The sequence below is a fragment of the Coregonus lavaretus genome, assembly GCF_964263955.1.
Source record: "Coregonus lavaretus genome assembly, chromosome: 10".
Classification (NCBI taxonomy): Eukaryota; Metazoa; Chordata; class Actinopteri; order Salmoniformes; family Salmonidae; genus Coregonus; species Coregonus lavaretus.
The window spans coordinates 11,616,907-11,628,139 of record NC_139997.1 but is presented as its reverse complement, the minus strand read 5'-3'; the positions used below and the strand labels follow the sequence as shown (position 1 = coordinate 11,628,139).

At 40.8% G+C, this 11,233-nt stretch overlaps 1 protein-coding gene across 1 annotated transcript; it reads right to left on the bottom strand.

The window, feature by feature from the left end:
* Nucleotides 1-1,104: 1,104 nt before the first annotated feature.
* On the bottom strand, nucleotides 1,105-8,017 carry LOC311136102 (uncharacterized protein). Its single transcript, XM_084170184.1, has 2 exons — nucleotides 7,765-8,017; nucleotides 1,105-3,130 (listed from the first exon to the last, which is right to left on the bottom strand). Exons 1-2 carry the CDS (start codon nucleotides 7,934-7,936, stop codon nucleotides 2,193-2,195), a joined length of 1,110 nt encoding a protein of 369 aa, XP_084026310.1. The 5' UTR covers nucleotides 7,937-8,017; the 3' UTR covers nucleotides 1,105-2,192.
* Between the last annotated feature and the right edge of the window lie 3,216 nt (nucleotides 8,018-11,233).

Genomic DNA, 11,233 nt, shown 5'->3' with positions numbered 1-11,233 from the left:
GGGTATTGTGTGTAGATTGAGAAAAAAAATTATAATCATTTTTAGAATAAGGCTGTAACGTAACAGTGGGGAAAGGGTCTGAATACTTTCAGAATGCACTGTATTAGCCATTTCTGAGACTCACTTAGCTAATTCCTTTGATACAGCAGTAAAAATACAAGGATATAACATCTACAGAAGAGACAGGAATGCCTATGGGGAGGTGTTGCTGTTTATATTCAGAGCCATATCCCCTCTAATGCTTAGATGTGTTGTGGTTGCAGGTTCACCTGCCTCATCTAAAGCCTATTCTTTTAGGGTGTTGCTATAGGCCACCAAGTACTAACAGTCAGTATCTAGATGTGTGTGTGAAATGCTTGATAGTGTATATAATGTAAACAGAGAGGTCTACTTTTTTGGGGACCTGAATATTGACTGTTTTCAACAAGCTGTCCGCTCAAGTGGAAGCTTCTCACTGTAACCAGTGCCTGTAATCTGGTTCAGGTTATTAATCAACCTACCAGGGTGTTTACACTACAGGAACTATATAATCCACATGTATTGATCACATTTGTACTAATACTGTAGAACTTTGTTCTAAAGCTGTATCCGTACCCATTGAATGCAGTGATCACAATATAGTGGCTATATCCAGAAAAGTCAAGATTCCAAAAGCTGGGCCTAAAATAGTGTATAAGAGATCATACAAAAGATTTTGCTGTGACTCTTACGTGGATGATGTTAAAAATATTTGTTGGTCTGATGAGATTAGGAGCAGCCAGATCCTGCACTTGATGAATTTATGACATTGCTTCTTCCAATTATTGATTAACATGCCACCAGTTAAGAAACCAACTGTTAGAACTGTTAAGGCTCCTTGGATTGATGAGGAATTGAAAAACTATGGTTGAAAGAGATGGGGCAAAAGGAGTGGCTAATAAGTCTGGCTTACTGCAAATTGAGAAATTATGTGACTAAACTTCATAAGAAACTGTATTATGAAGCTAAGATCAATGATATAAAGAATGATGGGAAAGAACTTGAGTACTTTAAATGAAATTATGGGCAGAAAGACATTCAACTCGATCTTTCAAATCAGATGACTTATATATCACAAAACCATTTGATGTTGCCAATTATTTTAATAATTACTTAATTGGCAAAGTGGGCAAACCTAGGCAGTAAATGCCAACAACGAACAGTGAGCCATCATATTCATGCATTTAAAAAACAAATGAAATAAAAGCGTTGCATGTTTGAATTTTGTAAAGTTAGTGTGGAAGAGGGTGCAAAATTATCGCTCAATAATGACAAACCTCCTGGCATAGACAACTTAGATGGAAAGCTGAACTGCCAATGACCTGCCACCGTCATTAAACAAAGCCTGTATCCATGTATGCTGATGATTCAACCCTATACGGGCCAGCAACCACAGCTAGTGAAATCACTGCAATCCTAAACAAAGAGTTGCCGTCAGTTTTAGAATTGGAGGCCAGTAATAAACTGGTCCTGAAAATCTCTGAAACTAAGAGCATTGTATTTGGTACAAATCATTTCCTATGTTCTAGACCTCAGCTGAATCTGGTAATGAATGGTGTGGCTGTTGAGCAGACTAAATTATTTGGTATTATCTTAATATTGTAAACTGTCATGGTCAAAACATATTGATTCAATGGTTGTAAAGATGGGGAGAGGTCTGTCAGTGAAAAATATGCTCTGCTTTTTTTTACACCACACTCCCCAAAGTCTCTCTTGGCTAAGAGTTGAGGAAAGACTGACTGCATCACTTCTTGTTTTTATAAAGAAACATCAATGTGTTCGAAATTCCAAATTGTTTGCATAATTCACTTACACACAGCACTTACCCCACCAGACATCTTTTCACAGTCCCCAGGCCCAGAACAAATTCAAGGAAACATACAGTATTATACAGAGCCATGATTGCATGGAACTTCCTTCCATCTCATATAGTGCAAGTGAACAGCAAACCTGGTTTCAAAAAAACAAATAAAGCAACACCTCACGGCACAACGCCTCTCCCCCATGTGACCTACTTTTAGTGTGTATATACTGACATGTATGTGTAACTGATAGATGCACACACACACTACATGTTAATGTTTTTAAATTTAAATTGTAAAGTATTTTGTCTGTAATGTATTTTTCGTTGGCGTCGGCTAATTAGGATCCTAATAAAAAAAGGCATCTTTCTTCTACCTCCCTCGAGTGTGAGTTCTGAGGTGTCCCTTGATATGGCTAGACTGACTGAACCCTTTCCCGCAGACAGGACAACAGTAGGGTTTCTCCCCTGTGTGGACCCTCAGGTGGGTTTTCAGATGGGCAGACCGGTTGAAGCGTTTACCACACACGTGGCAACGGTACGGTCTCTCTCCTGTGTGGATGCGTTGGTGCTCCCTGAACCTCCCTGAGTAGCTAAAACTCTTGCCACACACACCACAGTGGAAGGGCTTATCCTTAGTGTGAGAACACAGGTGGTCCTTGAGGTAACTGGTAGAGGTGAATGACTTCCAACAGACTGTGCAGAGGATTTGCCTGTGACTAGTGTCACCACTGTGTGGTACTGTGTGGGCAAGCATGTGTGCCTCCAGTTGGGATAGCTCACAGAACACGGCACCACACTGAGTACATGAGTGTGTCTGTGTGTCCTCCTCTGGTCTCCTTTCTAGATCTCTCGGAACATCAGGAACACTTTCAGCGTTCTCACTCTGTGTTCTAGAACAGTCTAGATTTACTGCAGAGAGGGGCTGAGACTGAGGGGAGTCACTGGTTGGTTCTGATAGTGATACTCCATAGCCCTCTCCATCAGGTTCTGTTTTGATCTGTCCAGTTGTGTTAGTCAGTAGAGAGTCCCTCTCTCTGTTCTCCACAGTTTGGGGAAGATGTGTGGGCTGAGGTGGCTCCTGATCACTTTTCACACAGGGAGGAATGGATATGTTGTCTTCTTTGGTATCAGCCTCCGGCCCTTCAATCTGCTCTACCTCCTGACGGGTCCTGAGTTCACCCTGTTCCTCTTTAATCTGTGTGGGCTCTGGGTCCCTCTGCCCCAGACTGGGGCTCCACTCCTGCTCACAGTGCTGTTGCTCAGGGGGTGTTTGCTGCTCTGAGACCCAAGAGAGAATGGGCTGAGGAGCTGGGGGAAAGAAGACAATTGACATCAATGTAAGTAATGACAGCTGTTGACGCTTGATTGACAAGACCACCATTGTGTTAGCTAGCTTGTTCTGAGAATGGCATAGCTATGTCTGTCTGAATCCCAAATCACCCCTTTCCCTTCCCCTCGCCCCTCCATTTGCGCATTCACGCATGCCTTCGCCATATGTACAAATGTCCCAAAGCTGAGGGAGTGAAAATTATGGAGGGTGTAGGGCCGGGTTTCTCAAACTAGGGGTTGCGACCTTTTGAAAATGGGGTCGCGAGATAGACTTTTTTTTTTATACTATCAAAAGTACTGTCAGACTGATTTGTAACCGTCATAGCCTCAATTTTAAAAAGTAAACATTGGCCGTTGATTACGTCACTGTTTTTTATACATTGTGTGGTCGCGGAAAAACATTGATCAAAATGGAGTCGCGGGCCAAAGAAGTTCGGGAACCCCTTGTGTAGGGGCTAGTTAGTCCCTCCGATAACCACTTCGACCGAGCCAGCAATGCTGCCGCTTCAGAGCGAAGTAGAATCCCATAAAGGCACTGCATTATTTTTGTGTGTTGTAACAGCGCATAGGCGGCGAGTGAGTGAAGTTTGGGCAAGCTAATTTTCACCATAATAATGCACCTTTTATAATAAAGCATTCCATACATCGCATTTGCAGACTTATGTTTGTTAGCCTACTATTCCTAATGTGATGAGTAGATTAGATATTCATAATTTTTGCTAATAATATAACTCAAACACAAAAGACCATTCAATGCATGGCTGAGCGCGTAGTGGCGTAGAGTAGGTATAGTCTATAAGCTATATCAGATACGTTTCTTCTCCTTTCTTTCAACTGGAAAAATTGGGCATTTTTATGAACCAATTTCATGCCATTCTACTACGTTTTATATGACTGGAGACATTAGCAGAATATTTTTTTATACAACAAAAAGTACAGGGTAGCCTACTCTGCTAACACCGTTGTCTGATTTCATATAATAGGCCTACAAGACGGGGAGAAACTAATACAATATGATGTCCATTTAACCTAGAGGAGGAAATTATTGTCCAAAAATAAACATTCAAGTGGCACTTACCCAACAATGATAAAGAGTGAATATGCGCAGTATGCACTCACCGGGGATATAGCCGATGCTCTCTGCTGTTGCCAATAAGATGGGCTATACTGTTCGCTCAATGAAGTTGAAAATTTGTATGACTAAAATAGTATTTTCATGGTCTTCTTTTTACAGCAACTGCCATTTGCTTTCCAAATTGTTTTCATGCGAAAGGGGCTGTCACCGACTTTTAAAAAAAATATTCGCCGACCGAGAGTCCTCTGTTCTTTCGACCAATCGATTGTTTGTTTTTTTAAATCACATGCACGTGACCAATAGGGTGCTGCATATGATGACCTGGCCTCCACAATCACCCGACCCCAACCCAATTGAGATGGTTTGGAATGAGTTCGACCGCAGACCAAAGGAAAAGCAGCCAACAAGTGCTCAGCATATGTGGGAATTCCTTCAAGACTGTTGGAAAAGGATTCCAGGTGAAGCTGGTTGAGAGAATGCCAAGGCTGTGCAAAGCTGTCAAGGCAAAGGGTGGCTACTTTGAAGAATCGAAAATATATTTTGATTTGTTTAACACTTTTTTTGGTTACTACATGATTCCATATGTGTTATTTCATAGTTTTGATGTCTTCACTATTCTACAATGTAGAAAATAGTAAAAATAAAGAAAAACCGTTGAATGAGTAGGTGTGTCCAAACTTTTGACTGGTAGTGTGCGCACACACACACAGTGCATTTGGAAAGTATTCAGACCCCTTGACTTTTTCTACATTTTGTTACATTACAGCTTTATTCTAAAATTTATTAAATTGTTTTCCCCCCCTCAATCTACACACAACACCCAATAATGACAAAGCAAAAACAGGTTTAGAAATGTATTTTTAAAAATCTAACTGAAATGACATTTACGTAAGTATTCCGTTTTGCCGGGCGGCCAGCTCTAGGAAGAGTCTGGTAGTTTGGTACCATTCCCCAGATCTGTGCCTCGACACAATCCTGTCTCGGAGTTCTACGGACAATTCCTTTGACCTCATGGCTTGGTTTTTGCTCTGACGTGCACTGTCAACTGTATGACCTTATATAGACTGGTGTGTGCCTTTCCAAATCATGTCCAATCAATTGAATTTACCACAGGTGGACTCCAATCAAGTTCTACACATCTCAAGGATGATCAATGGAAACAGGATACACTTGATCTTAATTTCAAGTCTCATAGCAAAGGGTCTGAATACTTATGTAAATACGGTATTTCTGTTTATAATACATTTGCAAAAATTGCTAAAGACCAGTCTTCATTTTGTCATTATAGGGTTTGTAGATTGAGGGGGGAAAAAAGTATTTAATCATTTTAGAATAAGGCTGTAATGTAACAAAATGTGGAAAAAGTCAAGGGGTCTGAATACTTTCCGAATGCACTGTGTGTGATGATTTATAAAGCCAGGCACATTTAACAGTTAGGCTATCGATTACAGGCCTAATTAAGTTGGTTTCCCCTCTACTCACTTCTCTTAGACAATTAAGGCAAGGGCTATTTACTCAACACATTGTTCTCAACTCCAATATGCTGGTTAACTTTGCTATTATGCACATAGCAACATGGTCTAGGAAAAAGCGCCAATTCAACAGTGCACTTATGTTTCAGAACCGCGACCGCTTTCAAACGCGGGAGAAAGCCATTAAAAAACAAATAATAATTTGTATTAGTGTTGCACCATTGTCCTTAACCATATACATTTTCAGTAGCATGTCTTAGAGTGATGGACTGTGCCCCACGACCTCCACAATGGATTAGTCCACCCAGACAGGAGTGAATCAGACAGGTGTCTTGTACACCATGACTTTTTTCCCCCTTCTTTTTTTGCTACTGCTCGATTTAAAGAGTTTATTTCCTGGTGTATTTCCTGTAATTTGTTGTGTAAGATGCAGGGCCCACTTGCAAAAGAGACCTTGGTCTCAATGGGACTCACTGTTTAAAATAAAGGTAAAATATATATTGTAAAACGACAGGGGGTAATTACAATTTCATGCTTGTTTTATTATTTAAGTGGAACAGGAATTCCATCATTCAAGTCACAAGTGTGTCCAGAAGTTGATGGGTTTATTGTAGTGATGCGCGGGTTGGCTCATAACCCGCAGTCCCCGTAGTTATATCCGAAGGAGGGGTCTTGAAATATTGTATGGATAAAGGGTGGCGGGTTGAATGAAGAGAAACGATAAAAAGTATATACAATTCGTGTGCAATTTATATCTATAGGCTACATTAAGGTTTTTCTTTCATTCTTTTTGGGCTATCTGGCATTAGTGCGTAAGCCTGTAAAGCTTTAGGGCCCAACTGTACCCGCGCAAAATAGCCTATTCGCCAAAGGCTTTTGGGAAGGGGCAGAAAAAGTTAATGTTGATCCACTGAGGCAAAAAGGACAATGTCGGAGTTTAATTCAATAGGAGAAAAGCTGCAAAATAAAGAGCTGAAAATAATGAGAAGGTAGGGCCAGAAAAGTCATGTTTGGGAAATATTTGGTGAAGTGGTAAAGGGGATGATGGCAGTGCTGGCTACAGTTGAAGTCGGAAGTTTACATACACCTTAGCCAAATACATTTAAACTCAGTTTTTCACAATTCCTGACATTTAATCCTAGTAAAAATTCCCTGTCTTAGGTCAGTTAGGATCAGCACTTTATTTTAAGAATGTGAAATGTCAGAATAATAGTAGAGAGAATGATTTATTTCAGCTTTTATTTCTTTCATCACATTCCCAGTGGGTCAGAAGTTTACATACACTCAATTAATATTTGGTAGCATTGCCTTTAAATTGTTTAACTTGGGTCAAACGTTTCAGGTAGCCTTCCACAAGCTTCCCACAATAAATTGGGTGAATTTTGACCCATTCCTCCTGACAGAGCTGGTGTAACCGAGTCAGGTTTGTAGGCCTCCTTGCTCACACACGCTTTTTCAGTTCTGCCCACACATTTTCTATAGGATTGAGGTCAGGGCTTTGTGATGGCCACTCCAATACCTTGACTTTGCTGTCCTTAAGCCATTTTAGACATAACAAAATCTTACTGCAAAAATGAGCGTAGACCAGTATTACGTGCTCTCCAAACGATTTGTTTCTGCAGTGAGGATTTACCATCTTCGGAGAATGATTTTGTACCTTATTTGCAGATAATAGTTGTTTTGAAGCTGAAAAGGCAGTAGTAACAGTATGCAAATCAGGGAGCAAAAAAGAGCCGTTCGTTCGCCAACGACCAATCACTAGTGGTAACTCCACTCTCTCGTTGATGAAAGATGAGGGCCATATGTATCGAAAGCCGTATCGCAAGCAATGATTATTGAAGTTTCTAAACGTTAAAACACAGTGTCGGGATTGTAGTTCACATGAGGTAGTCGTGGGCGAAGATAATGGCTGAAAACTATAGGGAGAAGGCAGAATGCCGCTTACGAGTTTGAGAGCTAGGGATTCACCGTCTCTCTGCCCCACTGAGTCAAACACTGTAAAATACAATGTAACGTTTAGATAATTCGTGTAAATGAGAAGTACAGTAGTCTTGCTAGCTACATACCAGGTAAGACTGGTGTGATCAAGTGTCGTTTCAGGTATTGGTTTTCTCTCTTCGTCCGGGCTATTTCTTCCTGGTACTCGGAGATCGTGTCTCCGACCACTCCAAGTATCTCCTCGGCAGCTTGCATCAAACGCTCAGTTAGATACACATTCAGATATTGTAATTTAGTCATCGTTGGACGATTATAGGGGGCAAAATATCTTCCTTAAATACAGGTAGCTAGCTAGGGCTTGTTGTCAAACGTGAACGCTGTAGGCTCGGAAGTGACGTCAGCGCTCTAGTCACATATGGGCGTGTTCACCATAGAAATGTAGGAACGTAAAATGAATTCTAAACGATTCTTCCTCTGACACTGGATGGTTAGGACGCTACACCACAGTGGCTGAGACAACTGAACAGACACAATCACACAGGAAGAATGGGACGGATTGATTCTCTTCTTGGGCAGCTGCTGCATCTAGCTGTATGTGGTTACTGATAGGACACACACATTCCTAAGGAGTTTCTCTCTGAATACAATCAGTGAAGCATTCATTGTCACAATTACAGTGCTTTGCAGTATGAGGCTTAAAAAAAAAAGTGTAGTTAATAATTCATTAAGTGTGTTAAATATAACTATTCCTAGTATTGATTAATCATATAAATAGGAATGTTTTGATAACAATGCAGTACTGACCATTACCTCATCCATGCAACGTTTTGCCGTGACGTATTTCATTACGCTGTATGTCATGTTCACAGTCTTGCCCGGCCAATAGTGTGCAACTGCAGCTTTGACTTTGACACCACTGTGAAATGAGCCACATTAGCTCACCAGGCAATGGGCAGAATAGTGAGGTGATTACCCACAGTCAAAGTCCTGCAATAAGAGCTAAGATGCTAATATTTGTGTGAACTTTTCTGTGGCTGTCACTGAGTAGTAGGCTGATACCCCATTTCATGGACCCAAGATCCAAGTTAGGCTTTACATTGCAATATGAATGTTCAATAGGCTGAATAGTGAGGTGATTTCCCACAAAGTACTGCAATAAGAGCTACAACATTAATATTTGTGTAATCTCTTCAGTTGTGTTCTGTGGGTGTCACTGAATAGGCTGAGACTCCATTTCATTGATCCACAATCCATAGGTAAGACTGTACAGTGAAATATAAGTATGCAATTATGAAGTCTAATACATCCACAGAAAGATTTCAACTGATTTGCCCTTTTTCTCAAATTAACGAATGATTGTCTTTAGTTGAATTTATATAACATTCCAAAGTCGTTAAGCATGATCTTGTCCAAATATGGCATGATTCCACTATTTCTATACGTTTCAATATAGGATCTTGGTAACACACTACGCCGTGAAGGACTGAAATCCTGCAGCGCCCGCAAGGTCCCCCTGCTCAAGAAAGCACATATACAGGGCCGTCTGAAGTTTGCCAATGAACATCTGAATGATTCAGAGGAGAACTGGGTGAAAGTGTTGTGGTCAGATGAGACCAAAATAGAGCTCTTTGGCATCAACTCAACTCGCCGTGTTTGGAGGAGGAGAAATGCTGCCTATGACCCCAAGAACACCATCCCCACCGTCAAACATGGAGGTGGAAACATTATGCTTTGGGGGTGTTTTTCTGCTAAGGGGACAGGACAACTTCACCGCATCAAAGGGACGATGGACAGGGCCATGTACTGTCACATTTTGGGTGAGAACCTCCTTCCCTCAGCCAGGGCATTGAAAATGGGTCATGGATGGGTATTCCAGCATGACAATGACCCAAAACACACAGCCAAGGCAACAAAGGAGTGGCTCAAGAAGAAGCACATTAAGGTCCTGGAGTGGCCTAGCCAGTCTCCAGACCTTAATCCCATAGGAAATCTGTGAAGGGAGCTGAAGGTTCGAGTTGCCAAACATCAGGCTCAAAACCTTAATGACTTGGAGAAGATCTGCAAAGATGAGTAGGACAAAATCCCTCTTGAGATGTGTGCAAACCTGGTGGCCAACTACAAGAAACGTCTGACCTCTGTGATTGCCAACAAGGGTTTTGCCACCAAGTACTAAGTCATGTTTTGCAGAGGGGTCAAATACTTATTTCCCTCATTAAAATGCAAATCCATGTATAACATTTTTGACATGCGTTTTTCTGGATGTTTTTGTTGTTATTCTGTCTCTCACTGTTCAAATACACCTACCATTAAAATTATAGACTGATCATGTTTTTGTCAGTGGGCAAACGTACAAAATCAGCAGGGGATCAAATACTTTTTTCCCTCACTGTATGCTTGTACAATCTTTTTTTAACCCTCCCGTTGTCCTAGGGTCAAAATGACCCGCCACTGTGTTGAACCAACTTTATTTAATTTTTATATTTTTGGGATCATTTGTGAGAAGGAGGCAGTGAGACTTTAAAGAAAGTATCACTGCCTCTTTCTCACAAATGATCCAAAAAATATAAAAATTAAATAAAGTTGGTTCAACACAGTGGCGGGTCATTTTGACCCTAGGACAACGGGAGGGTTAAATACAATGTTAGTCACTAGTTACCACAGCCACAAAGCCATAAACCCCGCCTATTTCTACAATTTATCGTCTTCAAATGTGATTTTAAACCTAACCTTAACCCAAACTTAACCACACTGCTAACCTTATGCCTAACTTTAAATTAAGACCAAAAAGCACATTTTCTGTTTTCATGAATTTTTACAATATAGCCAGACTTTGTAACTAGTGGAACTCGAACACATGTTCGAGAGCATCAAAACCGTGATGTATAATGGGTAAATTGTGACTGACTGACGGACTAATCTAGAATTGGTATTGAGTAGTTATTTAGGATGCAAGGTGACTTGTAGATCAGTCAGTCTCGACTCGCCTTTAAAGTCAGCTGCAATGTCTAACGCTTTTCACGCCATTTCACCCGTAGGGTGGTGCTATACGTCACAGTGGGCAAATATTTCAGCGCACATACACCACTGAGGTATACGTATAGGTGCACACAGTGTCGAGAACGAGCTGAGCACACCGAGGTAAAGTTCGCCGTTAAATCTCTTGTTCGCAATAACTTTTGCATTGATTGTCATAGAAACCTCAAAACAAGTGATCATTATTTTTAAAAGGTCTGGCCTACTTTTACAACCTTTTGATTTGTTTAAAAAGTCAAGTGTTGATTTGATAGAATCAAATCATATAAAAATGCATTTTAATCTCTTATGGTCAATACATTTTTCATGGATTGTCATAGAAACATAAAACTAAATCCAAATTATTCAAACCATGACCCTCAATGGAACTGACGCAAGCCATCACCGCCATACAAGTTTCGGCTTTTCAAATGGTGTTACAGATTTACCTGCAGGTGACTCTTAGCACACCATCTCAAAGCCCTCTCTCAGAGATAAAATATGTAACTGGCCCTTCCCACCTCTGGCCCTAAACAAACCGATTGGTTGCTAGGGACCAGGTTGCCAGGTGCCTTATCACACCAT

What these genes read in the sequence shown, in the direction of transcription:
- LOC311136102 (XM_084170184.1), bottom strand. Translation starts at nt 7,936, where the DNA reads ATGACTAAATTACAATATCTGAATGTGTATCTAACTGAGCGTTTGATG. An exon ending in GATCACACCAGTCTTACCTG is followed by an intron (nt 3,131 to 7,764) that starts GTATGTAGCTAG and finishes TCTTTCCCCCAG; the next exon opens with CTCCTCAGCCCATTCTCTCT.